Raw genomic sequence first — 27,614 nt, 5'->3', positions numbered from 1 at the left:
CTGGTGAAAAGGAGGGGCGGTGTGTGGTGAGGTCCCCGGGGGTTGCAGTGACCTTCACCTCAGTCTCTCCATTACACTACGTCGGCTCCGGGGCGAGGGACGCACACTCCACACCTCACACCGCCCAACAAGGGTTAGTACAGGAGTGTGAAAATGCTGGCAACTCATTTGTTTCGGTTCACGCGTGACGTCGGCGGCATCGCGAACCAATGAGAGAGAGAGGATGCGAGGCTATTTAGCTTACGTTCATCATCTTATAATTCGTGGCAATTAAATGTAAATGACACCGAGTCCATTTTTTGAAGGATAAATGAGGAATAACCGTATAAAAAAGATTCCGCCAAGATGAGGGAATTTTATTTTTCCGAGATTCTTGCACCACATGAAAAGTGAATAATTGCTGGTGAAGGGCAAGCATGGCAGACTGTGTGGCAGCGTACCCAAGCCTGAGGGGCGTGCTCCAGGCGTTCCTAGAGGACAGTGGTCTTATTTATTCAGTTACTGTTATTAGAGTTGTTTTGCTGCTACTGCTGTAATCTATAGTTTCTGTTAGGTCCACTGAGAGTGTTCAACTTTATATGTGATTGTGCCTTGGCAACGCTGTAAATGAGATAAAGGAATTGAACTGGGCAAATGAGTGAGTGTGTGTGCGCTTGTGTGTGTGTGTGTGGTGTGTGTGTGTGTGTGTGTGTGTGTGTGTGTGTGTGTGTGTGTGTGTGTGTGTGAGAGAGAATGTGAGTGAGACTGTGTGAGTGCGTGTGAGAGTAGGTGAAAGAGTGGAACAGTGTGTGTGTGTGTGTGTGTGTGTGTGTGTGTGTGTGTGTGTGTGTGTGTGCGCGCGCACGGGAGCACAGAAGGGGACATGGAGCGTGTGCAGACAGCCTTTGTCAGAGCAGGGAAGGTGGGTAGGTGGAGAAGGTCCGAGATACGGGCCTACACCCACGGCTCGGTGATTAGCCCAGAACTGGTGCCCTCCACCAGCCCAGCTACCAGGGCTAAGCAGCCCCCCAGTTAGAAAGCTGAACAGCACATCCAGCCAGACCTGACGCAGGATCAGCAAACCACCCTGCGTGATACGGCCATGCTGACTAAACTGGGGAGGAAACCCAGCCGTTTGAGGCAAGGTTACAGATGCAAGAGTCCTCCTTAGGCCTGCGCGGTAAAGTAAGAGTCCTCCTTAGGCCTGCGTGGTAAAGTAAGAGTCCTCCTTAGGCCTGCGCGGTAAAGTGAGAGTCCTCCTTAGGCCTGCGCGGTAAAGTGAGAGTCCTCCTTAGGCCTGCGCGGTAAAGTGAGAGTCCTCCTTAGGCCTGCGCGGTAAAGTGAGAGTCCTCCTTAGGCCTGCGCGGTAAAGTGAGAGTCCTCCTTAGGCCTGCGCGGTAAAGTGAGAGTCCTCCTTAGGCCTGCGCGGTAAAGTGAGAGTCCTCCTTAGGCCTGCGCGGTAAAGTGAGAGTCCTCCTTAGGCCTGCGCGGTAAAGTGAGAGTCCTCCTTAGGCCTGCGCGGTAAAGTGAGAGTCCTCCTTAGGCCTGCGCGGTAAAGTAAGAGTCCTCCTTAGGCCTGCGCGGTAAAGTAAGAGTCCTCCTTAGGCCTGCGCGGTAAAGTAAGAGTCCTCCTTAGGCCTGCGCGGTAAAGGGACTCGTTTGCCAAAGCCTCTAGCTTTTCACAGGCTTCTACTGCCAAAATAAAGAGTTTAAATAAAATTTAGAGTCCTGGAAATACCAGCCATTATTAATATCGAACTGAGGGAGGGAACCTTTTAATCTGTCCCATCTATCACATGCCGTATGGCGAGATGCGGCTCCAAATCACTGATCCAAAACAATGTTCAAGGTAGCCCGTTAGCTTAGCATTAGCCTAGCATTAGCAGAGCGGCAGGGGGCTGAGGGTCCTGACACTCAAGTACAACAGAGCTGGAGGACTGATCCCAGACCTGCAGGCTCATGAGATGAACTGTGCTGGGCAACTTGACCAGAACGTATATCAGGGGAGGGAGGGGATTTGTGACCATTGACATGAGGGATTCTACTGGCCTAGCACTGATCGATTGGACTAGATCAGAACTGTTTTTTGGATTCAGCCCTGGATTCAATTTCCATCCCTCCTCCACACCAGGAATTGATTAGGATCCAACTTGCCCACCTCGCACGCCAGCAAGTAATTAACGGCTGACTGATGCGCTTAATTAGGGTGGCACCGAAGGAAGCGTTTTATTGGATGACTGAACGTGTGATTAATAAACCTGATTATACGGATACGGGGGACAGCTCCGCACGCCCTGTCTGTAGTGCGGGGGACGTGCCCCCTCCCCCGAGTGCTGCCGGGGAGCACGCAAGCGTTTGCGAGCGCCTTCAGTTTAGGCCCCATTAGTCTTTCGGTGGAGAAGAGCGAGAATCACGAAGGCTCGTCACAGGCCCCGCCCCTCACTCCAGCTCACGCCGTCTCGCGATAGGCTCAGCAGCTCGAGACGGGCTTAACGAGTAACTATGGGCTCGGGCGCCCAGAACACGCCCTCTCCCCCGCAGGCCTGAACGGCAGCGCTCGGTCGTCTGTCGCCCCCCCATGCTGACATGCCCCGCCCCTCGTCGTCGGCCCCCACCCGCGGGCGGAGACACGTTCCGGCGTGCCCTTCCGGAGCGGCGGGGTTAATCGGGCATGACAGGTTCAAAGGGCGCAGCTTAAAGACAGAGAGAGAGAGAGAGAGAGAGAGAGAGAGAGAGAGAGAGAGAAGATCAGAGGGTCCAAATCCAGAAGGTCATTTTTAAACTGGTCTGAAAGAGCGAGAGAGGGATGTGAAAGAGAGGAAAACAGAAAAAGAAAGTGCTACAGAACAAAAAGACTGAACCCGTCTAAACCCGTCTGGCATTACCATACTCGCGCAGACTGCACATTCATTACTGTTTCAGACCTTTCCCTTCCCATGATGCCCCGGGGCTCTGGTTTGAGTGTTATTTTTATCCCCCTTAAGAGAAGGCATTACACCGCTGCAGCGCCTGCTCTGTTTCTGACTGCCGGGGTCCTGAACGCGACCCAGCGGGCGCTTCAGCTGATGGAGAGTAGAGATCCCACGCTGGCTACGCCACAGCTGGGAGAGACGCCTCACTACGGTAGAGAGCAGACCCTGACCGGACAGAGCATGGGCCTCGAGACCTATAAGGCGGAGGTGAGTTGAGGAGGGGTGGGGAGGTGAGGAGGAGCGGGTGGATGGTCTGGTGTCACGGACACACGCACCACCCTCCCAGTCCTACAGACTCAGAGGGAATTCCTTCAGGCAAACCTGGGTCTCCCTGAGCAGCTGCAGCATTGCAGACAAGCCTCGTCAATAACAGTGTGTGTGTGTGTGTGTGTGTGTGTGTGTGTGCGCTGACCAAGCTGTGGTCGTGCTGCTGCAGTAATGTAGGCACGTCTCCTCCTATTGGCATCTGCGTGCTGAGCTCATCATCCTTCAGACAGATCCACCTCCACAGCTCTTCCAACACGGAGAGCAGCCTGCTCCAGCGTTCCGCCCGCACCTCCAAATGAGCCCTACACACACACACACACACACACACACACACACACACACCCCATGCAGGGAATAAATGAATAAATATAATAAACGAGGGGGAACACACACACCACACACACACACACACACACACTGAGTTGGTGGTAATGGAGCTGAACAGGAGTGTGTCAGCAGCTCTGTAATTATACATGTTCACTAATTAATCCCTAATGAGAGCTAAATACAACAACAGCCAAGTCTTCTGTTCAACACACCCATGCGCCCACACCCACCGACACATCCACCTTGACACACCCACCCACACACCCACCCGCCCGCCCACCTGCACACACCTCTCTCATTATTTGACTCCTTGCACAGCTTTCACTGTACTGTTCCAGCTCCGTGCCTCCACCCATCTGTACGTCCTTACGTGCTGCTCTCTCCAACACTCTGAGCCTCCTCTCTCTCTCTCTCTCTCTCTCTCTCTCTCTCTCTCTCTCTGCAGTATGTTCAAGCTTGTAGATGCATTTGCATGGGGCCGCATGTATGAGGGGGTCGCGCGCGTGCTGCTCACCGTATGTTGGCGGATTTGGCCTTCAGCTCGTTCCAGCGCTGGTTCATGTCATCCAGCCTCTGCTGGAGAAACACGGCCTCCTCTGAGCTGCCTAGAGCCTTCACCATACAGCCCTTAGTGCCGTCCACACTCCTAAACACATCACTGTGGGCGTCGATCTCCGCCTGGATGTCCTACGCGCGCGCGCGCGAGAGAGAGAGAGAGAGAGAGAGAGAGAGAGAGAGAGAGAGAGAGAGACCAGATAGACTGAATCACAGTGAAGCTACACTTGGCAACTGTAGCACATCCTTGCCCACACTCTCACACACACACACACCTGCATGTACTAAATTGAAGTGGTAAAGCAATAATTTAAAGATGCAATGAACTCGTTTGTACATTTAGAGCTCAAAGACCCAAACGCACCACAGGAGCATGATCAGGACACACACACACACACACACACACACACACAGAAGTACACACAGTTAACATGTCTAATACCACAGTGGGAACCCTTGCTATGTAGCGTATTTTCCTGAGGGAGATATAAAGGGTCACTCTCTGACCCTCTCTCTCTCTCTCTCTCTCTCTCTCACACACACACACACACACACACACACACACACACACACACACACACACACACACAGGGGCCTCACTTATATTTCATGTTTTATTTATTAGCGTGATCTCACGAGAAACAGCTAAATTGCTGTCTTTCAATACACGGCCCCACGGAAAAACGTCTAGCTTCAACCGCAGAAAAACGGATTCACATGCAGATATGCACACAAACATCTATCAGTGTCAGACTTCACAGCCCAGGAGAAAACGCACACACAAATAAACAAACAAACAAATAAATAGAGTTCAATCATCCAAATCTCTCTCTCTCTCTCTCACAAACACAGTGCATTTCTGCTAATCTACCAACAATAATCTGTTTTAAGCCCACTGCCGGTTTATCTTCAACTGGTTTCAGATCCGCGTCACGGGACCAGGTCACTGGGCCCGGCCGGACGGTTCCTCGCAGTCCGCTACCGTCTGAGTGATGAGATGTTTCTATGGTGATAAGCGTGGCTACGGTGTGGCCTGCAATGGGCTTGCTTTTGTAAACAAGATCATTAGTTTGTGTCTGTTCAGCGTGAGAACTCGTGCGAACCGGCTCTGACCGGTCCGCTCCGTCCTGGCCGGTTCAGGCAGGCGTATCCAAGCAGACTCCGGGCGCTTGGTTACGGGGCTGCCAGCTCACGGCTGGGGCGCATGGGGAGACCTGGGGTGAGGATAGGGGACATTCCAAACAGCACGGTGGGCCGAGACAAGCGAGAGCATGGTACTTGCTGTTCCAACAGTAGTGTTGGAGTTAAGAGTGCTGTTTGCTGGGTTGTCTGTCTGCACGTGTGTGTGTGTGTGTGATAGAGGGAGATGCAGGGAGCAGCACTTCTTATCTGTCACAGGTGCATAAAGAACAATTTTAAAGTGACCACTTAAACAAGGAATGCCTGAAACCAGCTTGGAAAAGAAAGCCAGCACACACACACACACACACACACACACACCCCATCACACAGCGGCTCCAGGCTGCCTGACCTATTAAATTAGGCGATAAACGATTTTGTCTTTAATAAGTGAAATAATTGCTTCTGGTATGTAATAAGCCCCGTGTGAGCGTTGTGAACATGCTCCAATTTAACAAGTCGAACCTAAAACCTCGCCCACGTGTGAGCGGACAGGAAGAAAAGGAACACACACACACGCGCTCAAAGACTCAATGCATCACTGTTCATATGAGGACCATGGGCTGGAGTGGACTGAAGAGCTGGAATTGACCCCCTAAACACAACCAAACACCCAAAATAGTTTGACTCAATTCTCACCAAATGTGTGCGTTTGTGTGCGCGTGCACACGTTTGTTTGTGTTTGTGTGCGTGTGTGTGTGTGTGTGTGAGAAAGCTCTCCCTTCCTCTCATGGCAGAGCTAATTACCTCCTCAAACCTCTTGAGTAGCTCCTGAAGATTGAAGTTCAAGCCGATCATCATGACTCTCACTCTCTCTCACTCTCTCTCTCTCTCTCTCTCTCTCTCTCTAAGCGAGGGGTGGTGGGAGAAGAGGTGGAGCCCTCCTCTCCCCTACAGGTTGCTATGCAGCGTCATCCAACTGACGTCCGGGGGGGTGGGGCCCGTGTAGGCTGGGGCTCAGTGTGGTCCACTACGCCGCGTGCTCCCTGGCCCACCGTGCAGAACTGCCATGCTCCAGTGCCCGGTGAGAGGGTGGGGCGATGCGCGCCCAGGGCTGTTTCTCCAAATATACTGCCTCCTCTCTCTTCACGAGTCGGGAATGTTCGTCGCAGCCAGTCTGCGTTGTTTTGAGTTATGCTCACAGGCGTTCTCTCTCTCTCTCTCTCTCTCTCTCTCACACACACACACACACACACACACACACAAAATGCAGTGTTTCTTGCCCGCTGCGTTCTAGCACACCTACCCCAGTGAAAGGCCCTCTGTGTGGAGCACAGAGCAGGAGCCTGGGGATGACTTTCACTCGCGCACACTACACACACACAGACACACACGAGGCGAAGGTGCCAGCACGCGAGATGAGGAGGAGGCCATATCCGAGGAAAACGGGCAGTGGAGAGTTGCTCCGAGCGGAGTGTGGTGGGAGGGCCCCAGGATGAGGTGAGTGGGGCGGACGCTCCAGCGTCTACTGCTCCAGCGGTCCGCGGGGCTCAGCCGCCCCGGGTCTCGCACCGTGCTGCTCAACACGTCCTGCCATCACGGAAAACTTTCTCCCGGAATCGTAAACTCGCTAGGCTGCCGTTCCCCCATAATCCATCTCTCCCACGGTCTCCTTCCGTCTCCACTCCACACCGGCCACTAGATCGCGACTAAGCCGTCTCCCCTAGCCCCCCCCCTCCCTCTCTCTCTCTCTCTCTCTCTCCCCTCTCTCTCTCTCTCTCTCTCCCCCCCTCTCTCTCTCTTCCTCTCTCTCTCTCTCTCTCTCTTCCTCTCTCTCTCTCTCTCTCTCTTCCTCTCTCTCTCTCCCTCTCCTCCAGCTGTTTATTGTTTTAATCAGTCTTTCCCCCTGCTGTCACTCCTGCCCTCCTCTCCAAACTAACCCCACACACCCATTTCCTGAAGGGCCCCACACACACACACACACACACACACACACACAGGGCAGTACAGTATAGGAGGGCCTGATAAGGATTTTCAGTGAATTTCACTTGTTTGCTCCATGCCTGCACCTTTATTAAAATGTGAATAGAACGAGAAAAACCTAGACAGAGAGAGAGAGAGAGAGAGAGAGAGGGGTCTCTTTTCTCTTTTCACACAGATCCAGTGGTGAAGGCAAAAATGAACGGAGTGAGGCCTACAGCGTCACACAGAGCCACACAGCCTGCTGGATTCGAGCAGACACACTTCTCGCACACCATCAACTCTTTAATCCTAATGTGAACACCCACTCACACGGACCGGACCACTGCTCATCACTGTGTGTGTGTGTGTGTGTGTGTGTGCGTGCGCTACACTGCCACAGGTATGGCTCATTCTTCAGCTGTCAATAGGCCGAACATCATAAGCTATGTGGGCTGTATGTGTATGTGTGTGTGTCTGTGGGTATGTAGATGTAGGTTTGTGTGTGTGTGTGTGTGTGTGTGTGTGTGCGCATTTTTGGTTACAAGGGTAGGGGGGGGCTGAGCTAGTTAGATAGCCAGAGAAGAAAATATATACAATGGCGAATATTCATGAGTCAGCCCTTTGAAGTTCCGTTACCTCATTACAATATTTAAATATTCAATTTCCAGAATAGCATTTGTATTTTAAAAATTGATTGGGGGAGGTGGGGTCCCCTGATGGTTAAGCACAAAGGGGTGTTAAACTGTGGGCCTTATTAAAATCACAACACACACACCCACATGCACAAACACACACAACATGTATGACGGAAGAAAATCGAAACTGACAGAGCAAGAAGAGAAGTGTGTGTGTGGTTGAGGGGGCGTTACTGACTACTGCTGAGCGAGAGAAAGAATTACAGGCAAGGGAAGGTTAACAAAATCTTTGGAAATGATATCAGCATAGTTCTGAATATTTCCGTACAGAACAAGCAGCTCCATGTCTGCTGACCGGGGCCCGCTGTAACGGTGGGACTCGTGGCAGCTCCATCTGTAGCTCTGATAGCACCCGGGTTGAAAGGTGAGCGCCCACAGAGATCCGCCTGGTAGTGCTGAACAGAATTTACAGGACCACTGTGCTTGACTGTGTGTGTGTGTGTGTGTTTTCCAGAAACTATGTGATTAAACACTCCCCACATTTATCTGCTCCTGTCCGATGCTATCAGAGAGCCACACACACACACACACGCACGCACGCACGCACGCACGCGCATACAGCATTAAGAAAAACCAAAAAGCAGTGTGCACTTTGGGAATTTCTTGCCTGCACAAATGTGTGTGTGTGTGTGGGGGGGGGGGGGGGGTAGTTTGTGACATATTTCTGCTATCTCCTTGCCTCCAGAGGCCACGCCTCCTCCACCCACTCCCAAGAGGTCCTCCAGAGGCCACACCTCCAACACCGACTCCCAGCAGGTCCTCCAGAAGCCACGCCTCCTCCACCCACTCCCAAGAGGTCCTCCAGAGGCCACACCTCCAACACCGACTCCCAGCAGGTCCTCCAGAGGCCACGCCTCCTCCACCCACTCCCAGCCGTACACACCAGACCGCTCTACACTGGACAACGGGCACTCCGTCATAGCTCAGGGCAGCGGAATGCACTGGAACTGGTCCTGTGCACACACACACACACACACACTCACACTCCGTCTGTCTCCCTGATTACTGCAAGGCTCCACCCGTGGCTGCTTCCAGCAAGGTCACTTCCTCTGAGCAGGGATGGTACCAGAGCGTTACTTCCTGTTCCACAGTCATTGCCTTGGGGGTACAGCTCATGGGGTGGGGAGGTGTACACATGCAAAAATGCTTATCTATGTACTTCAGATCACTTTATGTCCCTTTTGAACTCTGTGTGACAACAGCGAATCTAAAGAGGGAGGGAGACGGAGCCAGACGGCCACAGACTCACCCAGACAACAGGAAACATCCAGACTGCATGTGAGTGGTCAGAAGTGCCTCCACTGTATATGGTTTTAGTGTAGAAGCTACTGTAGGTGAGTGATCTGATTGGTGCAAACAGGCTGAGTGACAGGTCTATGGACCAATGCATGTGTGGGACATCCTTAGCTACGCCTGGGTGGTCAGGCTGGTCAGAGGGAAATAAAGGGCTATTTGAAGGCACTGCAGGAGTAATGAGGACACGCTGGCAGCTTGCAACCACCACACACACACACACACACACACACACACACACGATTGTCAATAGCAGCTTCTACTTGGTAGCAGTATACCGTTGCTTCAGGTCAGCTTCCACTGGTGCTAATTCACCCCGTTACAACACACATGCATACACACATGCGCACACACCTGGACGCACACACTGTACCCATGTATTAAAAGACCTGAACCATGCTCTACACGCACGCACACACTTGCTTTACTATCCGTGTAGGGATTTTGCACTGAATAATGATCACTGTAGCTAATTAACGCTACACTACACCTAGTGGGAGTGTGTGTGTGTGGGAGGGGAGCTCGGTCCTCATCTGTGATGTGTTTTATGAGCGGCTCAGGTGTGCCTGTTTCTTGTTCGCCTGTGGGACTAAAGAAATCTCAAGTGCCTGTTGTGGTCGTAACACGGAACTGTAACACACCGGCCTGCGTGTGTTACGCTCGAGAGAGAGAGTGAGAGAGAGAGTGAGAGAGAGAACTGAACTTTCACAGGTGAAGAGGCTGATGCTGTGGAAGGAGGAGCTGCACAAGAGGTTCCTTCTGTGACTCTGAAATAGCCCAGAAATGAATGTGCATGAGAGAGAAAGACCAGAGAGAGAGACCGAGAGAAAGAGAGTTACCCGTGGAAACAGCAGTCATAGCTGATTCATATGTCACTCAGCTCATTACTGTGGTGAAATGTGTTGGTATTTGTATGCTTGTGGGAGCGTGCGTGCGTGCGTGCGTGCGTGTGTGTGTGTGTGTGTGTGTGTGTATGTGTGCGCGTGCGCGCGTCGGGGGGTATGCATTGCCGATATGACCTAGTAGCAGCTGTGCCCTGTGTTTAATGAGCATATACTCCTCACAGGCAGTTACAGAGAGAGGGGGGCGGAGTTACAGCGTGAAGAGGCGGGGTTACAGAGACGGGGGCAGCACAGAGAGAGATAGAGGGAGTTATAAAGAGAGGAAAACGAAGCAGCTGGAGGAGACGCGTACAAATCTTAATTAAGCTAATTAGAATCAGAAACTAAACACCGAGAGCCTTTAAATGAGAGCAAGTGGAGACGCAATCTTACACACCTAACGGCCAAAAGACAGATGCGCCCAGCGCCCTCACGGCACAGGGGTCAATGGAAGGAGAGGGAGAGAACTAGTGGGAGGAAAAGTTCCATAATCCCATGCTCCTCCTGCGCCGGATTTAAATTCCTATGGCAGGTCAGCTGCTCATCAGCCGAAGAGTGTGTGAGAGACGCCGCTGGCTGATGAGGGTGGGTGGGGTTTAGCAGAGGGGTGGGGCACCAGTATGCCCCACCCCCCGCTAGAGCGCGGCAGCAGAAGAAGGGGAATGATCTGATAACCGCACCATCTTACACCCGGGGGGGCGATGAACAACTCCAGCCCTTTTATCACGCCCTCTCTGAACAGCTTAGGTATCTCTCTCCATCTCCTTATCTTACACTATTTCTCTCTCTCTCTCTCTCTCTCTCTCTCTCTCTCTCTCTCTCTCTCTCTCTCTCATCCATTAGCAACAAGGAAAATGACATAAAAGCATTGAGCAGCTTTTACTTCTAAATTGGTATAACATTAATCTCTCTCTTTCACTCTCACACACACACACACACAAATGCGCCTGATCTCTGTGAGTGGCCCGTCACTCTGCCAGTGATGGAGTGGGATGAGGCAGAGCGGCTCTTCAAATTGCTGACTAACTCCTGGGTTTTCTGAGCTCAGCTGGGCTGCGTCACGGCCGCGGTTTCCCCTCCGACCCGGCGGTCCACGGAGTCGCTTGGCAGCTGCTAGCTGGCGGGCTCACGTGGGCCCATCCAGACGGAGCACCGGGAGAGACCTGCCGACATGCAGCTGAACGCAGCCCGTTCTCGGTTTACGGGAATAAACAAATAAATAAAAATGCACACAGCAGCTTGAGGTCCGTCATTAGGGTCCCGGCTACGGCTCCACACACACACACACACACACACACACACACACACACACACACACACACACACACACACACAGGTCAGATGGGCGCAGGGTGCTCGTTACCGTCCGCTGAGTTACAAGGAGCTGCCTGGTCTCTTGTGCCTCTGTGGAGCCCTTCATGTGTGAGCAGCAGGATGAGGAAGGTTGCCAGATTGATGCGGACTCCTCCTTTTTTGTGTGTGTGTTTTTCGGGGGAAGGCCGAGGAGTGGGGGGGGGGGGGGTATTGGAGTTAGCGATGAAGAACGGGGAGGAGCAGGCCCGTTTCACTGAACCCCCCCCCCCCCCCACAGGACCATACACTGGAGGCAACACAGTGATGAAGAAAAGTGGGCCTGGGGCATATTCTCTGTCCAGCCAGGTCACACTCCCATCCAACACGGCGGCTTGAGCCACACACCGCGCTCTGCAGAGACAAGTGTACACTAGAGCAGAGTGCACGCTCACTGCAGTGATCACTCACAGCTCAGACCACACAGACACAGGGGAATCGCAAAAAGGGATGCGCGCCCGCCCGCCCGCCCGCACACGGCCTGCGAATGTGACGGCGGATTCCTTCAAAACGTTTTACGCTCATGACAGTGAGAGCAATAATGGAACAGACATGCGTGCGTAGTGTGTGTGTTGCTAAATGATGCATGACTTCTGTAGAGGACTTCAATTATGTAAGCAAGGTACATGTGTGTGTGTGTGTGTGTGTGTGTGTGTGTCTGTGCGCGTGTGTGTGCTCACGTACACATAAGTAAAATGTGTATATTGGTTTAAAGGTCAGTGGATCAATAAAGAACGTGTCAGATGAACATAAGACTTGATCTCAAAATCACCCAAGCATAACGGCGTGTTTGTCTGTCTGTGTGCGTGTGGGTCAGAGCGCGAGAGCGTGTGTGAAATTGCTTCGGCAGGTTTAGACGCACGCAGGCAGACGTGTTCGATAGTCGTGAACAAAGGCCCGGCAGGGAGATGTGAGTGGACGAGGGCACGGCGCTGGGCTGGGCTTTAGGACCCCTCAGCCTGGACAAAGCCAAGGAGCCTTTCAGCACTCGCGTCCGTTTCTACAGAATTTGCCATTAGGGTGCTGAAATAAATCATTAAAGGTACTCTTAGTTGATCGATGGGCACTGCTAACGGAGACGTAAAATCCTCACGACAACTGAACTTAAATTACGAAGCCCACTCCTTAATCCAGGGTCCGAGATCTCAAACTAGGGTCTGACGTCCTTAACGTAGGGTCCGACTCAAGAGAAGTGCCGGGTCATTGTTTATTACCTACTTACAAGTCTGTGTAGGTTTGACCTGATTTCGCCAAACAGATTTGATGATGTGCTTTACTGATTGGGGACTGGGGGTGAGAGTTGGCAGGAGTGGGGGTAACTTGGCTGCTGCTTAGAAAGCTGCTAGCCTAATTAGCTTCACCCGCGCCCAGTGCTGGACCTCAGTGGGCTAGCCTCGGCTCAGACCCGACGCTCGTGCGGCACAGCATCAGGCCGCGATGAGGTCATCAGGCTGCGTGTGCGTCATCGCGCCACTGTGACATCACAGCCTGTGAGGGAAGGGCCGGGTTCTTAAAGAGGAAGCGCAAATGTGTCGTGGGTACAAGAGGAATTCTCCAGCTCATGATGAATTAGTCTGGTACAGTCACACGCGCGCACACACACACGAGGCGTGGCCTCGTGGCGCTCATGCCCAGCTCAAACGTGCCGGTGGAAGCGCTCCTAGAGGCCGTTTGTCAAATTAAAGACGCCCCGCGTTTTTATGGCCCTTCTTGGCCAGCAGCGAAAAGCGACCGATGTACTAAAATATCCGTTTTGGCCGGCGCGCCTGGCTCAGGTCCAGCGGATCGGGCCAGGGTCTGGTCCGCTTGTGCGGCAGCTGTAGAACCTTCCGGAGCCTGGCGAGTCGTTCCGCTAATGAAGCAGTCGGAATTTCGATTATTATGATACAAACTGTGATACAAACGATCCCTTCTGCCTTCCGGAGGTGGTGGACATCCTTCCCTGATGTGGCAGTCGGACAGACCGCAGTTATCCAGTCATGCCCTGCCTAATCATTCCCAGCTCGGCAGCAGCAGATTGCCCCCGGAGTGCCTGCCGGCGGAAAGCTGCGGTGTGAAGAAGTGGGAGGTCAGCGCCCGGCTGGCGAACATCCGGAACCGCTGTCCTGGGGATCAGGCTCGGCCGAATCCTGCTCGTCCCGGCGGAGTAGGGTGGGTGATCCCTGCTCCAGCACGGTTACTGTTACCGTGGCAGCAGGACAGCGGGCACAGGGGGCAGTGCTCATGCTTGCTTCTGTAGCCATTAGATCTCAAAGAATATCTAAACAAAACAGCTGGATTATTGGACTCTCTCTCTCTCTCTCTCTCTCTCTCTCTCTCCCTCTTTCTCCCTCTTTCTCTACATCTCACCCGTTAGGTGTGTGGTGGACTGACATTAGCTGGAGGGCTTGAAGGCGGAGTGTCTCCTTTCACTTCTGTGTGTGTGTGTGTGTGTGTGTGTGTGTGTGTGTGTGTGTGTGTGAGAGAGGGGGAGAGAGAGAGAGCATACAACCCGTTTCATGTTGGCGTGGGTGTCCGGCATTGCCTGACAACACCCCCCCCACACACACACACTCACTCCTCGGAGCGGCTGTGTTTTCAACCCTGCTACGGTGCTGCAACTTTTATGAACCGTCACAGACCATAACGAACCCGGAGACAGACGTGCTGACTCAGTAGAAGCGGGCCCTACCGCACACGCATTAGCAGCACCCACCGTGACCCGCACTGTCCTGTAGAGCAGGACCCCAACGGGACGCATCCCCCGTTGGACACGGCGAGCCACGTCTGGGCCGAGTGGGAGGGGCCGTCCGGGTGCGAGCCGAGGAAGGGGCGGGGCTGTCCTGGGAGAGGGAGTGGCTGTGGCGCAAGGGATCTCGCAGCTAAAGGGCCAGGCCGAACGTGAGCGCGCGCGCGCAAAGCCCTGAGTCTGCTGCTGCAACCACCGCAAAAGTTTCCTAACGAGACAAAAGAGTTCCAACTGTTCAGAGAGAGAGGGAGGGAGAGAGGGAGAGAGAGAGAGAGAGAGAGAGAGAGAGAGAGAAGGAGAGAGGGAGAGTTAAGGCTCCAGGAAGTAAAAGGAGGCAGGGTGAAGATGCGGGCCGCTCCGTGTGCGCCTGCTGTAGGTGAAGCGGGCCGCCGTGGCAACAGACGACGGCAGCGGCACCACGGCGGCGCTGGGCTCATTAGCCTCCCGTGGTCGTGTCGCGCGCTCACGTTCACGGCTCCCTTGACAGGCTCCTGGCGTGCGGCAAATCACTACGGCAACACCTGCAGCATGAGGCGTGACGCGCCTGCCTGAGGCGTCCGGGCCCAGGCGGTCGAGGCAGCCGCCGGAAGGTGATCGTGACTCACTTTCCCGTGGTGACCTTTCCACGGGGCATGTTTGGTAAACGCTTTAGAAACACATTTAAAGTGTGTGGCGAGTTAGAGACTGAGGTGTGAATTATGGTGAATACGCTCTGTGTGTGTGTGTGTGTGTGTGTGTGTGTGTGTGTGTGTGTGTGTGTATAAAAGGACAAATCTTTATCTTGGCACACAGTGTCAGTCAGACAAACTCTAGACACCCCCACCCCACACCCTTCATTTTGTAAGTGGAGCACACACATTCAAGACTTCACCAGTGAACATGCATCTGTGCAACCTGGAATCATCTGCACAAAGCTGGCGACCTGAGTCTGACGTAACAAACCCCCCCACACACACACACACACACCACGCATGTACAGTGGAAGAGAGAAGTAATTACTTTTTAATTAACACTAAGCTTTTAAGCCCTCTGATTTATGAAGCCTTGCAGGTGTGTGTGTGTATGTATGTGTGTCTGTGTGTGTGTGTATGTGTGTGTGTGTATGTATGTGTCTGTGTGTGTGTGCTTCCTCATTAGCAACGTGCTGCTTATCTTTTTAAACGAGAAGGTTAAGAGCAACAGCAGCTACACAGTCATCATCATCATCATCATCACCACCATCGGTCTTCCGTAGGCGGGGCACCGAGGAAGCTTTTGAAAGCGCGTACCGCTGCTCAGCAGTAACGGAGGTGAACTCCACTCACCACGCGTCTGCCACGCAAGACCGGGGTCCCGCAGCCAGGACAGACATGTCCTGACTCTGGGCGGATCCCAGCGGCGTGCTGACGCGGCCGAGTCCGAGCGAAACCGGGCCGAAATCCGCCCCTCATTCCCATGAAGCATATGCAGTGTCGGACTCCCGCGTGTAATGTGTGTGTGTGTGTGTGTGTGTGTGTGTGTGTGTGTGTGTGTGTGTGTGTGTGTGTGTGATCTCTGAGTCACACGTGAGAGCCCCGTATGTAAAATAAAATTCGTGCACAGCAACATTTCTCTCGCACACACACTCAGACAAATACCTGAGGAAAAAATAAATAACTACCCACAGGTGTATGTTTTTTATGTACAAATAAACCCGACCATAAGTTACCGGTACAGCCCAGTGGGTCTGTTTTGCACATTAATCAAATTGTACCTGCGATTCTGCTTAAAACCAAAAAACTCTCTCCACATGTGTCCACCAATCAGAATGGCTTCTTACCAATGACAGAGACAGAGGGAGAGAGAGGGGGAGAGAGAGAGAGAGAGAGCACGCGAGGGGGTGCAGAAATAGAAATGAGGGAGAGTGGGTGGTCCCAGAGCTGACATTGGGGTCAGTGGAAGGGGTCTCAGACACCCCCTCTGCCTGCAGCCTGGCCGAGCTCCGGGCAAATCAAACTACAACCAAACACATGCCGGCCCTCTCAAAGCAAAATGGTACACCTGGGATAAAGAGTGTGTGTGTGTGTGGGCCAGGCACAGGATGAATGCTGGGATACACAGCGCCATCGTGATGAAACAGACGAGTGTGATGATGAAATGGTTTCATCTCTCTCCCCAGTCTTTGTTCTGTTCCTACGGCGCAGGAAGACGTCGCCCAGCAGAGCGAGGGAGAAAGAGAGAGAGAGAGAAATGGAGGGAGTAAAGGATGCATGCCTTGTTGTTAAACAAGCGTGTGTGTGTGTCCGTCCAGCGCAGTGTCTAGGTTTACAGTGCACCAGAGGTCATGACATGCCTGGTCCTCGTCTGGGAGACTCACAGAGGACAAATGGCACATGACACTGCTGATCAATAGACAACTGTCAAAAGCCATGTGAGACAAGATCTCTCTCTCTGTCACACACACACACACACACACACACACACACACACACACACACACACACACAAACTACACAGACTTATGGTCATGCATGCCAACGGCACACAGACAAAAATGCACACACACACACACACACACACACACCCCTTGAGCTCAGTTATGATTTCCTGTGATTTCCTCTTGCTCTCTTTACTGTGCCTCACCCACACACACACACACACACACACACACACACACACAAATGAGGTACTATCATCTCAGACACACAGTAATAGATATGAGCATGAATGTGCATTGTGAGCGAGACAGAGAGGAAAAAGTGAGAGAGAGAGAGTGAGAATTACAGCGGACTGATGCGTGTCCCCACCTGAGGCCGCATGCTGGCACAGAATGCCAATGTAGTGTTAGCTTAAACCCTCCAGAGCTAAAAGGACAGGCAGGGCACATCCCCCCGCGCGGTGCCCAGGCTAGAGTCACCCTGCCTGGGGCAGTCGGGGGGTGAGGCTTGGCACCCATACAGGGAAGCAGAAGGTGTGTGTCTTAGGCCTGGCAGTTCTGATAACCCTGTTGTTATGACAGTCAGTCATTAACTCAGGCTAGTGCACCCCCCCCCCCCCCACTCTACACACACACACAGCCCTCCGAATGAGTTCAAAAATTATTACACATGCAAGTGCGAAATTAGAGCAGCAACCAACACACTTAATGAGGATTTGGGCTGGCCCACTTAAAACTGATATCCTTCAACAGCTTTACAACTGCAATTTTTCCTTGCATACAAATACAATACACACACACACAAGTATAAATTTATCCAGGGTTCATAGAGAAGCCAATTGATAATACTTCATACAGCGAGAGCCATTCCCAGCTAGGGGGGTGTGGGGGAAATAATACTATATGACAAATAACCAACAAAAAACCCAAAAGATCCATTTTCATATATAAACACTCAAACTCAAAAATTCACACACTACCTCGCAGTGTTTGAGCTCAGTTATGATATCTCTGCACTCCAAGTAGGAAAAACACACACACACACACACAAAAGGACTATCAACTCAGACACCCAACTATGGATATTAGTACAAGAACACATTTAATTACACAGTGAGAGAGGAGGTGTGTTTATCAGACAAATACACGCACACACACACACACACACACACACACACACACACACACACACACACCTGGGCCATCAGCCCCCTCCTGAAGCAATGTTACGAGATGAGCAGACCCAGGGGAGCTCCAACAAGCACCGAATGACGCGCCTCCTCCCAGGGGAGACTAATGGAGCACAGAGTGATTGATGTCACCCCAGGGGTACAGAGGCAGCAGGTCCGCTCAGGGCCACTTAAACGATCGCCGCATGTGTCCAGTGTGCTCCAGGACTGCTTAACCAAGTGTGGGGTAACCGATGGGCCCTAGGGGAGAGCAATCCTGCCCAGAATGCTCAAATCCACCGGGGCAGGCTGAATTGGGTTTAATGTTCCTGATTAAGACGTCGTTTTACCTCAGGCACAACTAAACGAATGACGAACACGCTGTTGCTCACAGAGGCTGTTAAACGAGCACCGAGCAGAGGATGCCACGAGAATAACGTGTGCGATTAGGCATGTCTGATGTGAAGACACTTGCCTAGTCTTTCGCTCTGTTTTTTGTTTTACTGCTCTTCCACCGCCACGCTGTCTCTTTCTCGCTCTTTTTGTGAAACGCGTTCGCCCGCAGTAGCTCGGAGGCCTGGACTCAATAATTTCACAAGGACACAGCACCTGAAGGGTCAGCCTGTCTCTCGCTCTCTCTCTCTCACGCACGCACGCACCCTCTCCTGAAAGGTAAGGGTAGAGCAGGGCGTGAGATCAGAGTCAACGGCATACGCGCAGATAAAGAGCTTTTGAGTGAACCTCCATGAAGGAAAGCAGAAGCAATACTGCTAATGGTCTGTCCAGGATCCCTTCACACACATTATCTCTGTGGTGCGTGCGTGTGTGCTAATCTCCCGAGGCTTTGAGCCAGCATCAAGAGGTCACAACCGCTGTTCCGCTCATCTCTCTGTGGTCATTATAAAACACAGCACAGAGCACTCGGTAAATAGTGCGCGCGGCGGGCACACACGCACACACACGCACACACACACACACACTGATGGCCACATGTGCATGCTCTAGTTTGGGTGATGCACCCACACAGGCAGCCTGGCACCTTTGCATAAACCTTCCACAAAAGTGTTGAAAAGTGCAGATCACCGAAGGAGTAGGAGGGGTGTGTGTGTGTGTGTGTGTCTGTCTGTGTTCAGGTGTGACTGAACAGAGTGGCACCACCCGTGTTACGGCAGCACCACCTCAAAACTCCAAACATAAACAAAGTGAAGCAGAACACGGTCTGACCCACCAGATCTGAAACTCTCCGAGACGCCAGAGATGACCGGCATGGAGCCTCCCCGGCAGAACTATGCCAAACAACTAACGCACCGCGCTCGCGTAACAACGAACGCAACGCGCTCGCGTAAAAAAAGAACACATCGCGCTCGCCTAACACCTAATGCTTGCATTCACATCCAAGATATTTTACACATGTACAGTGTCAACAAAATTAACAAAAAAAAAAGCTAAAAATCAAAGTGCTCCAAATAATGGAAAACACATACTGAAAGAAAAGTGTAGCACACACATACACACACACACACACATACCTTGAACTCCAACCAACCCCTGAACACACTCACCCTCCCTGTGTGTGTGTGTGTGTGTGAGAGAGAGAGAGAGAGAGTGTGCGACTGACCTTGCAGAGTTTCTGGTAGCGTGGGGTGGAGATGGCCATTCTCTGAAGCCTGTGGAGGAAGAGCACCACTTTTTGCAGGGAGGTTCTCACCAGAGCCATCATCATCATCATCCTCCTACCACGGCCAGCGCCACACTGGCAGCCTCGCACAACACGCATCCTAACCCCCCCCCCCCCCCCCCGCTGGCGACCGGCCGAGCGGTGACGAACCGAACGCGCGGGTCCCGCACGCACGAGCTCGCGCTCACATGCTCGGGGACTTAGGCTAACCCCTCCTCCTCCTCCCTCTCTCTCTCTCTCTCTCTCTCTCTCTCTCTCTCTCCCTCTCTCTCTCTCTCGCTCCCCACCTCACGCGCGCGCGCGCACACACACACACACACACACGAGGGAAAAGCGTCCGGCAGCGGTGGCACAGGGACGCCGGTGGTCCGGTCCTTTCCGGCGCCGAGTGAAAGAGAAGCACAGGACGGCAGCGGAGAGAGAGAGAGAAAAAAAGGACTGATTTTCCTGCTGTTTCCGAACGCCCACGGAGAAACGGAGAGTCTGACAGAGGAAAGAATGACCCAAAAAAAAAAAGAGGCTTCTCTTAGGAGGGAGGTAATGGATGAAAGAGAGAGAGAGAGAGAGAGAGAGAGAGAGAGAGAGAGAGAGAGAGAGAGAGAGAGAGAGAGAGACACGCAGTAACAGCATCAATATCAGCTACACACACACACACACACCGAGAACATACCTTCACAACACACACCCTTTAATTCACAGAGAACAAACCATTCAAACACAAACCCTTTTAACACACAGAACTCACCCTACCGACACGCTGAGAATGCGCACAAAACACACACCCTGCCAACACACAACACCCTCCAAACCCACTCTAAACATACAGGGACCACTCACTGTCTCTCACACAGAACACACACATCCTCGTGCAGACAACACACATTAGCAACATGCAAACCGGTTGCTGCGGAAACACCCGACAGACTGTTGCTTGGACGACGTCCTTTGCGTATGTGACGCGTTAGAACCTTCCAGAAGAACGGGAGACCCTCCGGGGCCGACATCGAGGTCTCTGTAGCAGAGAGCCCGAGTCTTGAGACGTCTCTTCTCAGTTACCCAGCTGCCAGCCGGCACAGGCCAGACGCGTCCTTTAAAAGGTTAAACCATATGAAACAGAGGCCAACCATTCAGACACAAGCTGTAAATAAATGCCGGAGAGACAGCGGAGAGAGAAAAGTAACAGGAAGATAAAGAGATTCAGAGGGAGAGAGGAGTGAGTGTGTGTGTGTGCATGCGCGCGCCGGTCCAACCCAGCGTGAGCCTGTTGCCGATTCATCTGCGGCCTGGGGACGCGAGCCGCATGAGGTCACGGCCCGAGGTCACAGGAGGGGGTCATGAGAGAGGCTCTCAGGCGCAACTCTGCATTCATGTGCACAGCAGGGAGGAACAAAGGGTCTCGGTAAATCAATATCCTCTGTGTCAAGGCACCAGGGTGTGTGTGTGTGTGTGTGTGTGTGATCTTAGCACGCTTCTCACTCCAGTGCTCCACATGTGAAACGGCTGAGAGGAGACGCCTGCCGTTGGCACGTTGAGAATTCAGCCGACACTTGTATCCAGAGCGACTTACAGAAGTGCTTCGTCATCTACTCAGGGAACGCGTCCCGGCCAGTCCGGCAGGCTGGAGTCACAGGTACCGCGGAACTACAATACGGAGTCACCTTTACAAACCCCGGGTCCACAACGCAAACGGCTTTGAGGGTGTGCCGCCCGGCGGGGCGGAGAGCTCACCATCCAGCCGAGAAACACACACATTCTGCTGAGCCAAGCCAGTGTGTCTATATACTATGATGCTAATCTTGCAGTTTGATCACACACACACACACACACACACACACACGGAGGTACGTGGAACTTTCCAATGCCTCGTAGGTATTCCTTTCCTCTTTAAACATGTCCAAACTGCAGTTTGGATGAAGTGTGTATAAATGAGCAGTGACAGGGTGATGATAGAAGACACACACACACACACACACACATCTAATAATACACACACTCAAGTATGCAGATAACAGCTCAGCAGGCCTTTGGAATGCTAACACACTTCTACCTCATACATAAGGGCATTAGAATGTCTGGGTAACCATATCAGATCAGATCGCATCAGATCAGAAGACAGCATCATACATACACATACGTACATCCTTGTGTAGTGGGTCAGGGTAAACAGTAGACCGACGTACAATTAAACACACACACACACACGTACGTGAAGAGAAAACAAAAAGCAAAACCACAAGAGCAGCAAAAAATTAAAAAAGCGCGCTTACCTCTAGTTGACCCTTCAGGTCCCGGAGGTGGGCGGCGTCCTGAGAGAGCTCCTCCCTCTGGGCGGCATCGGCCAGCACGTTGACGGTCGTCTCCGCCTCCTGCAGCCACTTGAGGAAGGACTCGAGTTCCCGGAGGGAATCCTGCAGGCTCTTCAGCTGGGCATCTAGTGCCGCCTGCCAGTCCGACGCCCTGGCCGACAGCGCAGGGGTTAGGGTGCGCGCGCGCAATCGCGCGCAAACGCACGACGCGCGTAAACGCGTGCGCTGGCCACGTGCGTGTCCAAGTCTGGTGTGACGAAAGGTGCGCGCACGTCTCAGTTTCCAGCTCGGGGCACGCGTGGACGTACCTGTGGTTGATGGAGTTCCAGGCTGTGAGGTGTTTGTCCATGACCTCCTTGACCCTGCGCGTATCATCGGCGGAGTAGTCCTCCAGAAGCTGATTGCAGAGCTCGTTAAAGGTCGCCACGGTTACCTGCTCTCGCCCCACGTCTTGGAGGAAGGCCTTGGGAGAGGGAGAGTGGGGGGGGGGCATGCGGACAATCAGACTCTCCTGTGTGGCTGTCTGTCACCAAAGAAGCTTACTCATGATATGGTCACACACCAAAAAAAAAAACCCACAACACCTTTATGAAATTATGTCCATGTACAGGGGGCGTGGCCATATCGGTAGCACAGCTGCCCCAGAAAAAAAAACCTAACCACCCCACTTTAAGTTAAAATGAAGTAACATCGACTGTTCCGTAAGTCTTTGCTTAGATTTTACAGTAACTCGAAACCAATCGACAAAAAAAAAAAAGAGATGCATTTAGATTGGATTCAGCAAGAATTACACCCCAGTTAGTTGTTATGGGATGAGAAGTGTGACGCACACTCCGGGTACTCCGTCTACCTGCGTAAACGCACGTGTTAGATCAAGCGTGTCATTCGCTTAATTGCTACGCTCGGATGCACGTCTTGCGTTTCCATGTAAAAAGGGATCTTCCCAAAATAGTTTAGCGGTATTCCCTATACAGTTAATAGTAGTATTCCCTATACCAATATACATATAAGCCGTATTCCCTATACGGTTTAGTAATATCTGCGGTATTCCCTATACGTATTAGCTGTTTTCCCTATACAGTTTAGTAAGATTAACAGAATTCCCTATACGTATTAGCTGTTTTCCCTATACAGTTTAGTAAGATTAACAGAATTCCCTATACAGTTTAGTAATATTGGCGGTATTCCCTATAGAGGTTAGTAACATTAGCTATGTAGTTCAGGGATCCGTGACTACAGGGCCATTCCTCATTCGTGTTGATGGATTCATGTGGGATTGACGCTGGTCCCAACATTTATCGTCCTCTAAAAGAGCACATCGTCCACAGTTCAATGTATTAGCCAATAACCTATTTAAATCTCATGAATATGAATAAAACGTATTAACTTAAGTAACGCCAGCTCCGCTACATCACTCGGCTTTAGCCCCAGCTGGCTACATGCTCCACTCTCTGCCAGTTAACGTCTTGACGCGGCTTTTTTGCTCGTTTTTAAACGCTTTTTTTTGCCAGGTATATTAGTCCCACACAGCTCAGCTAGACTCGATGCATTTCGGTTCTCCGTGCTCATTTAATCAAATGATCATTTACCAGCACTGTAGCTATTTTAACAACAGAAGAAATACGAAGCCAGTACAGCAGTGGCAATATATGGCCACTCGTTTTACGGATGAAAAAAAAATATATATATCACACGACGGTGTACACGCAGCTTGGCCCTCATGAAATAAGGCGAACTGGACCCAGGCAGGCGTCCGAGAGCAGCACGCCACTGCCCCCTGCTGGTCCCGACCCAGAACGCAGTACGGAGCTGCGCGGCTCAGTCGCACTACATTACACACACCAGCGCTCTCGCTCTATTTATTTATTGATTCTATTATTTATTTATTTATCATTGAAAAATATGCAGTGGGCATACGTAATATGAATCGAAGCAAACAAAAACAAAAAACAGCCTTGATTGTAAATGTCAATTGTAAAATCCGTTATGCAACCTGGAACAGATGGATGAGTGAGCGAGTGAGTGAGTGAAAAACCAGATTAAGTGGAAAAACAGTCAGATGGTGTTTCTGCAATAGTAACAGAACCAGACCTGCCCAGAGTGCATTAGTCACTTATATACTGCTTATTTTATTTATTATTTAAACTCTGGCTCGGGCTTTCACGAGCACTACATGGCGTCAAATTGCCGCATCTTACAAACAGATCAAAGGTCGCTCCTTCACCTTGTTTTCCCCGATCTGTTTGGTCAGTGGGTCTCGGCTCTTCTGCAGCAGGTTATGCAAATGGGCCTCGTTCTGGCCTATCAGAGCCTTCACCTGGCTTCTCTGGTCCTGCCACTGGTCGCTGTGGGCAATCATGCGCTCGAGCTGCAGCAGACGCATCTCCACGGCGCTCTGCGTGCTATCCCATTGGCTGCGCACTTGCTCCACTGGGCACAAAGCAGGAAGAGGAAGGCCATAAACACACCTGACATGCTGGCGCCGGGAAGCCCCCGGCGTGGCGCTGGCATTAACGGCACAGGCCAAGCTGCCTCCTGGAGATCCGGCTTTCCAACACCCGGGGCTCGTTCGGAGGAAGCCGTTTAAGGCCAGGGAGGGAGTTCGAGCTGCTGCATTTTCTTCTCCCATTTAAGAAGGTTCAAATGTTTTCCTTTCACTACGGGAAATGACGCACTAGAGGTTCCCAAAGGGAGAAGGGCGGCGAGAGGTGTGGTCTTACGTTTCTCTGTGATGGAGGCGCGCACGTCCAGGTCAGGTGTTTTATTCTTGATGTTCTGAGCCAGAGTGAAAATTTCCTCCAGCTGCGCATGTCTCTGCTCCAGATCAGCTTTTGTTACCTGCGTGCGTACGCGCACACACACACACACACACACACACACTTTCAGATAGCTGTGCAATAAGATGCATTTTCATAAACTACAGCTCTACAGATGGGACGCAGTAGTGTAAGAATAGACACGTGCGCGCACACACACCTCCAGGCGGCCAATAGTGGTCCGGATCTCGTCGGTGTCGCCCACGGTAACTATGCTGGACTTGACCATCTGCTGTATGAGCTGGAGCCACTCGGCCAGCTCCGTGACCCGATCGCGCGTGCGCTCGGCGCTGAGAGAGTCCTCTGCCAGTGCTGTTGGCCTCGGAGTCTCACACACCACTAACACGGAGGGAGAGAGAGAGAGGGAGAGAGAGAGAGAGAGAGAGAGAGGGAGCATTGATGAGAGAGATGGAGAGCCCGTGAGTCAGACAGACGTGACGAAGAGGAAATGAAGGGCCCACATCGTTCCCGTGCACCGCCGGGCGGGGTGTGCAGCAGTGTGCTGGAGGCGACTGCTCCTCACCTGGAGATACCGCAGCGGTGAGCTGGTGAGGCCACGGCAACACGGCTACTTCTGCTGTTTCTTTCAGTTTGGTATCCAGGGCCTTCCAGTCAGCAGCCACACACACACACACACACACACACACACACACACACACACACACGCACACGCGCACACACACGCACACGCGCACACACACACACACACACGCACGCGCACACACGCACAACACAGCCCTTAAGTTTGGTGCAAAGCTGTGACGGAGCTTTGGTAACGTAGACAAAAAGAAAACCTTGTGAATCTTAAAATAATGCATCATTAAACCTGTAATATTGTTGTTTCTCTTTGTGAATTGCGCAATATCGCGCGGCCCTAGGCGGGACTAGTCAGCAGCGGCTCATTAGCCAAACCTTTTCCTGGGGGAGGAGCAGCTGTTCAATGGAGCGTGCCGGTAGTTCCTCCAGTTTCTGCTTCCTCTCTCGCAAAGACGTCTGCAGAACCTGCGTTACCCCCCCACACGCTTTTTTTTTTACCTCTGCTAACTCGCACTCCAACGCCGACCGGAAAATCGCACTTTCCGGTTTTACGCCGGTGGGGAAAAAAAAAACAAAACTGTGGCAGTGCACGAGAAAAGTGACTCTCCGCCGAGTTCTCCGACAACGCGACGCCTCCCCTTTAAAAGTGTTACCATAGCAACTAAGGTGTGGTAGCCAGCACTAGCAAAGGCTGGCCATCGCGAGGTAAACGTGGCTTGTCTCCAGGACAGTGGCGGGTGCTCTAGGGCCCAGGACGCACCTGCAGGTCGGCGCCGGTCCCCTGGCGGTCCGAGGACTGGTGGGTGTGGTCGACCCAGTCGCCCAGCCGCGTCATCCGCTCCTGAAACTGGATGTCCGGCTGCAGTCTGGCCTCCACCTCGCCCACCTTGTCCAGCAACTCGCGGGTCACCTACACAGGCACGCATGCACGCACGCACACACACAAATGCAGAGATAAGGAGGAAGACAATGGGCAGGCTGTTATGAGCAAAAACCGTAGAGCGTAACGTAAAGATTCCATAATAATCCGTAGACTGTAATGTAAAGATTCCATAACAAACCGCAGACCGTAATGTAAAGATTCCATAATAATCTGTAGACCGTAATGTAAAGATTCCATAATAAACCACAGACCGTAATGTAAAGATTCCATAATAAACCGCAGACCGTAATGTAAAGATTCCATAATAAACCGCAGACCGTAATGTAAAGATTCCATAATAATCCATAGACCGTAATGTAAAGATTCCATAATAATCCGTAGACCGTTATTACCGGTGAGTTCAGTTCAGTCAGTACAGACACATTCCATTCATGTCATATTCCGCCAGACAGCTTCCTCCAACATCTCCTGATACTCTAAGCCTAGTGTCTAGCTAGAGAACGTGAGGCGGAAACACGTACTTTGCTCCACTTGATGTTGATCTGGCGCAGTTTAGAGGTGTGCGCGTCTCTGTCCCGCGCGCTCAGGCGGGAGCTGGCCAGAACCTGAGCGCCATGTCTGTTTAACCAGGTCAAGCTCTCATTCTGCTGATCCAACTCTTCTGCCAGAGCCTGAGAGAGAGAGAGAGGTAGAGAGAGAGACAGAGAGAGAGAGAGAGGTAGAGAGAGAGAGACAGAGGGAGAGAGGGAGAGAGAGAGAGAGAGAGAGAGAGAGAGAGAGAGAGAGAGAGGGAGGGAGAGAGTGAGAGGGAAAGAGAGAGAGAGAGGTAGAGAGAGAGACAGAGAGAGAGAGAGGGAGGGAGAGAGTGAGAGGGAGAGAGAGAGTGAGAGAGAGAGAGGTAGAGAGAGAGAGAGAGAGAGAGAGAGGGAGGGAGAGAGGTAGAGAGAGAGAGAGAGAGAGAGAGGTAGAGAGAGAGGGAGGGAGAGTTTACTATACTGACACTGTACTGAGGTTTGATGTGATCTGCTTAACTCACCTTTAGCTCCCTGAAGTTCGTGTCAGTGGCAGACACAGGTAGAGTCTCCACTGCGACCTCAGCCTGGTCTAACCAATCAGCCAGGTCGGTACTGCGCTGGGCAACCTCTAACACGGCCGGGTCAGCAGCCATTAACCTACAGACACACACACACACACACACACACAGACGAAAGGTCAGAAAGAGAAACACGCTTTTAAAACCTGAACCCTACGAGTACTGGGTTGGAGGGGTCCTCGACGTTGCCATGGTTACCTGAGGTGGCGCTCGGCGAGCTGGCTGTGGATAATGGCCCAGCGCTGCGTCAGGCCATCCAGCTTGTCCTGGAGGAGGGGACCGTCCGGGGAGGACAGCTGCCCGACAATGTGCTGTCCTGTCTGGGTGAGTGCAGTCAGGACGGCCTGCTGAGTCTCCAGGCCCTGCTCCAGTTCCTGGAGTAGCACACATGCACGCACGCAATAAGGCAGGTTCTCTCATATATACACACACACACCCCACACCCATACCCACACACACCCAATCTCCGGTATTTTGGTTGGCAAAACAAATCCCAGTGCTCTGCCTCAGTCTTCAACAGGATTTAGCCAAATATAACTGTTCATTAGAAGCTAATGAGACACCCCTCCACACTCACAAAGCTCGAAATGTTGTTACTGATGTCAGCGG

The 27,614-nt window shown here is 52.2% G+C and overlaps 1 protein-coding gene across 6 annotated transcripts in view; it reads right to left on the bottom strand.

Moving 5' to 3' along the window:
- utrn (utrophin) overlaps window positions 1-27,614 on the bottom strand; it is an 88,833-nt gene that overhangs the window by 26,341 nt on the left and 34,878 nt on the right. For 4 of the 6 annotated variants that reach the window (XM_081704119.1, XM_035521349.2, XM_081704121.1 and 1 more), the window contains 12 exons: window positions 27,204-27,379; window positions 26,949-27,084; window positions 26,434-26,583; window positions 25,790-25,939; window positions 25,016-25,097; window positions 24,653-24,831; window positions 24,397-24,514; window positions 23,901-24,106; window positions 21,985-22,139; window positions 21,638-21,827; window positions 4,060-4,232; window positions 3,364-3,520 (listed from right to left, as the gene is read on the bottom strand). In XM_081704119.1, the coding sequence (XP_081560245.1) occupies window positions 3,364-3,520; window positions 4,060-4,232; window positions 21,638-21,827; window positions 21,985-22,139; window positions 23,901-24,106; window positions 24,397-24,514; window positions 24,653-24,831; window positions 25,016-25,097; window positions 25,790-25,939; window positions 26,434-26,583; window positions 26,949-27,084; window positions 27,204-27,379 (1,872 nt within the window). Of the gene's footprint in view, window positions 1-3,363; window positions 3,521-4,059; window positions 4,233-19,310; window positions 19,360-21,637; window positions 21,828-21,984; window positions 22,140-23,900; window positions 24,107-24,396; window positions 24,515-24,652; window positions 24,832-25,015; window positions 25,098-25,789; window positions 25,940-26,433; window positions 26,584-26,948; window positions 27,085-27,203; window positions 27,380-27,614 lie in introns of those variants that run through there. The other 2 variants (XM_081704122.1, XM_081704124.1) reach the window with 2 other exon arrangements.

Source organism: Electrophorus electricus, chromosome 21 (assembly GCF_041902795.1).
Source record: "Electrophorus electricus isolate QZ-2024a chromosome 21, ASM4190279v1, whole genome shotgun sequence".
Taxonomy (NCBI): domain Eukaryota; kingdom Metazoa; phylum Chordata; class Actinopteri; order Gymnotiformes; family Gymnotidae; genus Electrophorus; species Electrophorus electricus.
This window is presented reverse-complemented; position numbering and strand designations above follow the sequence as displayed.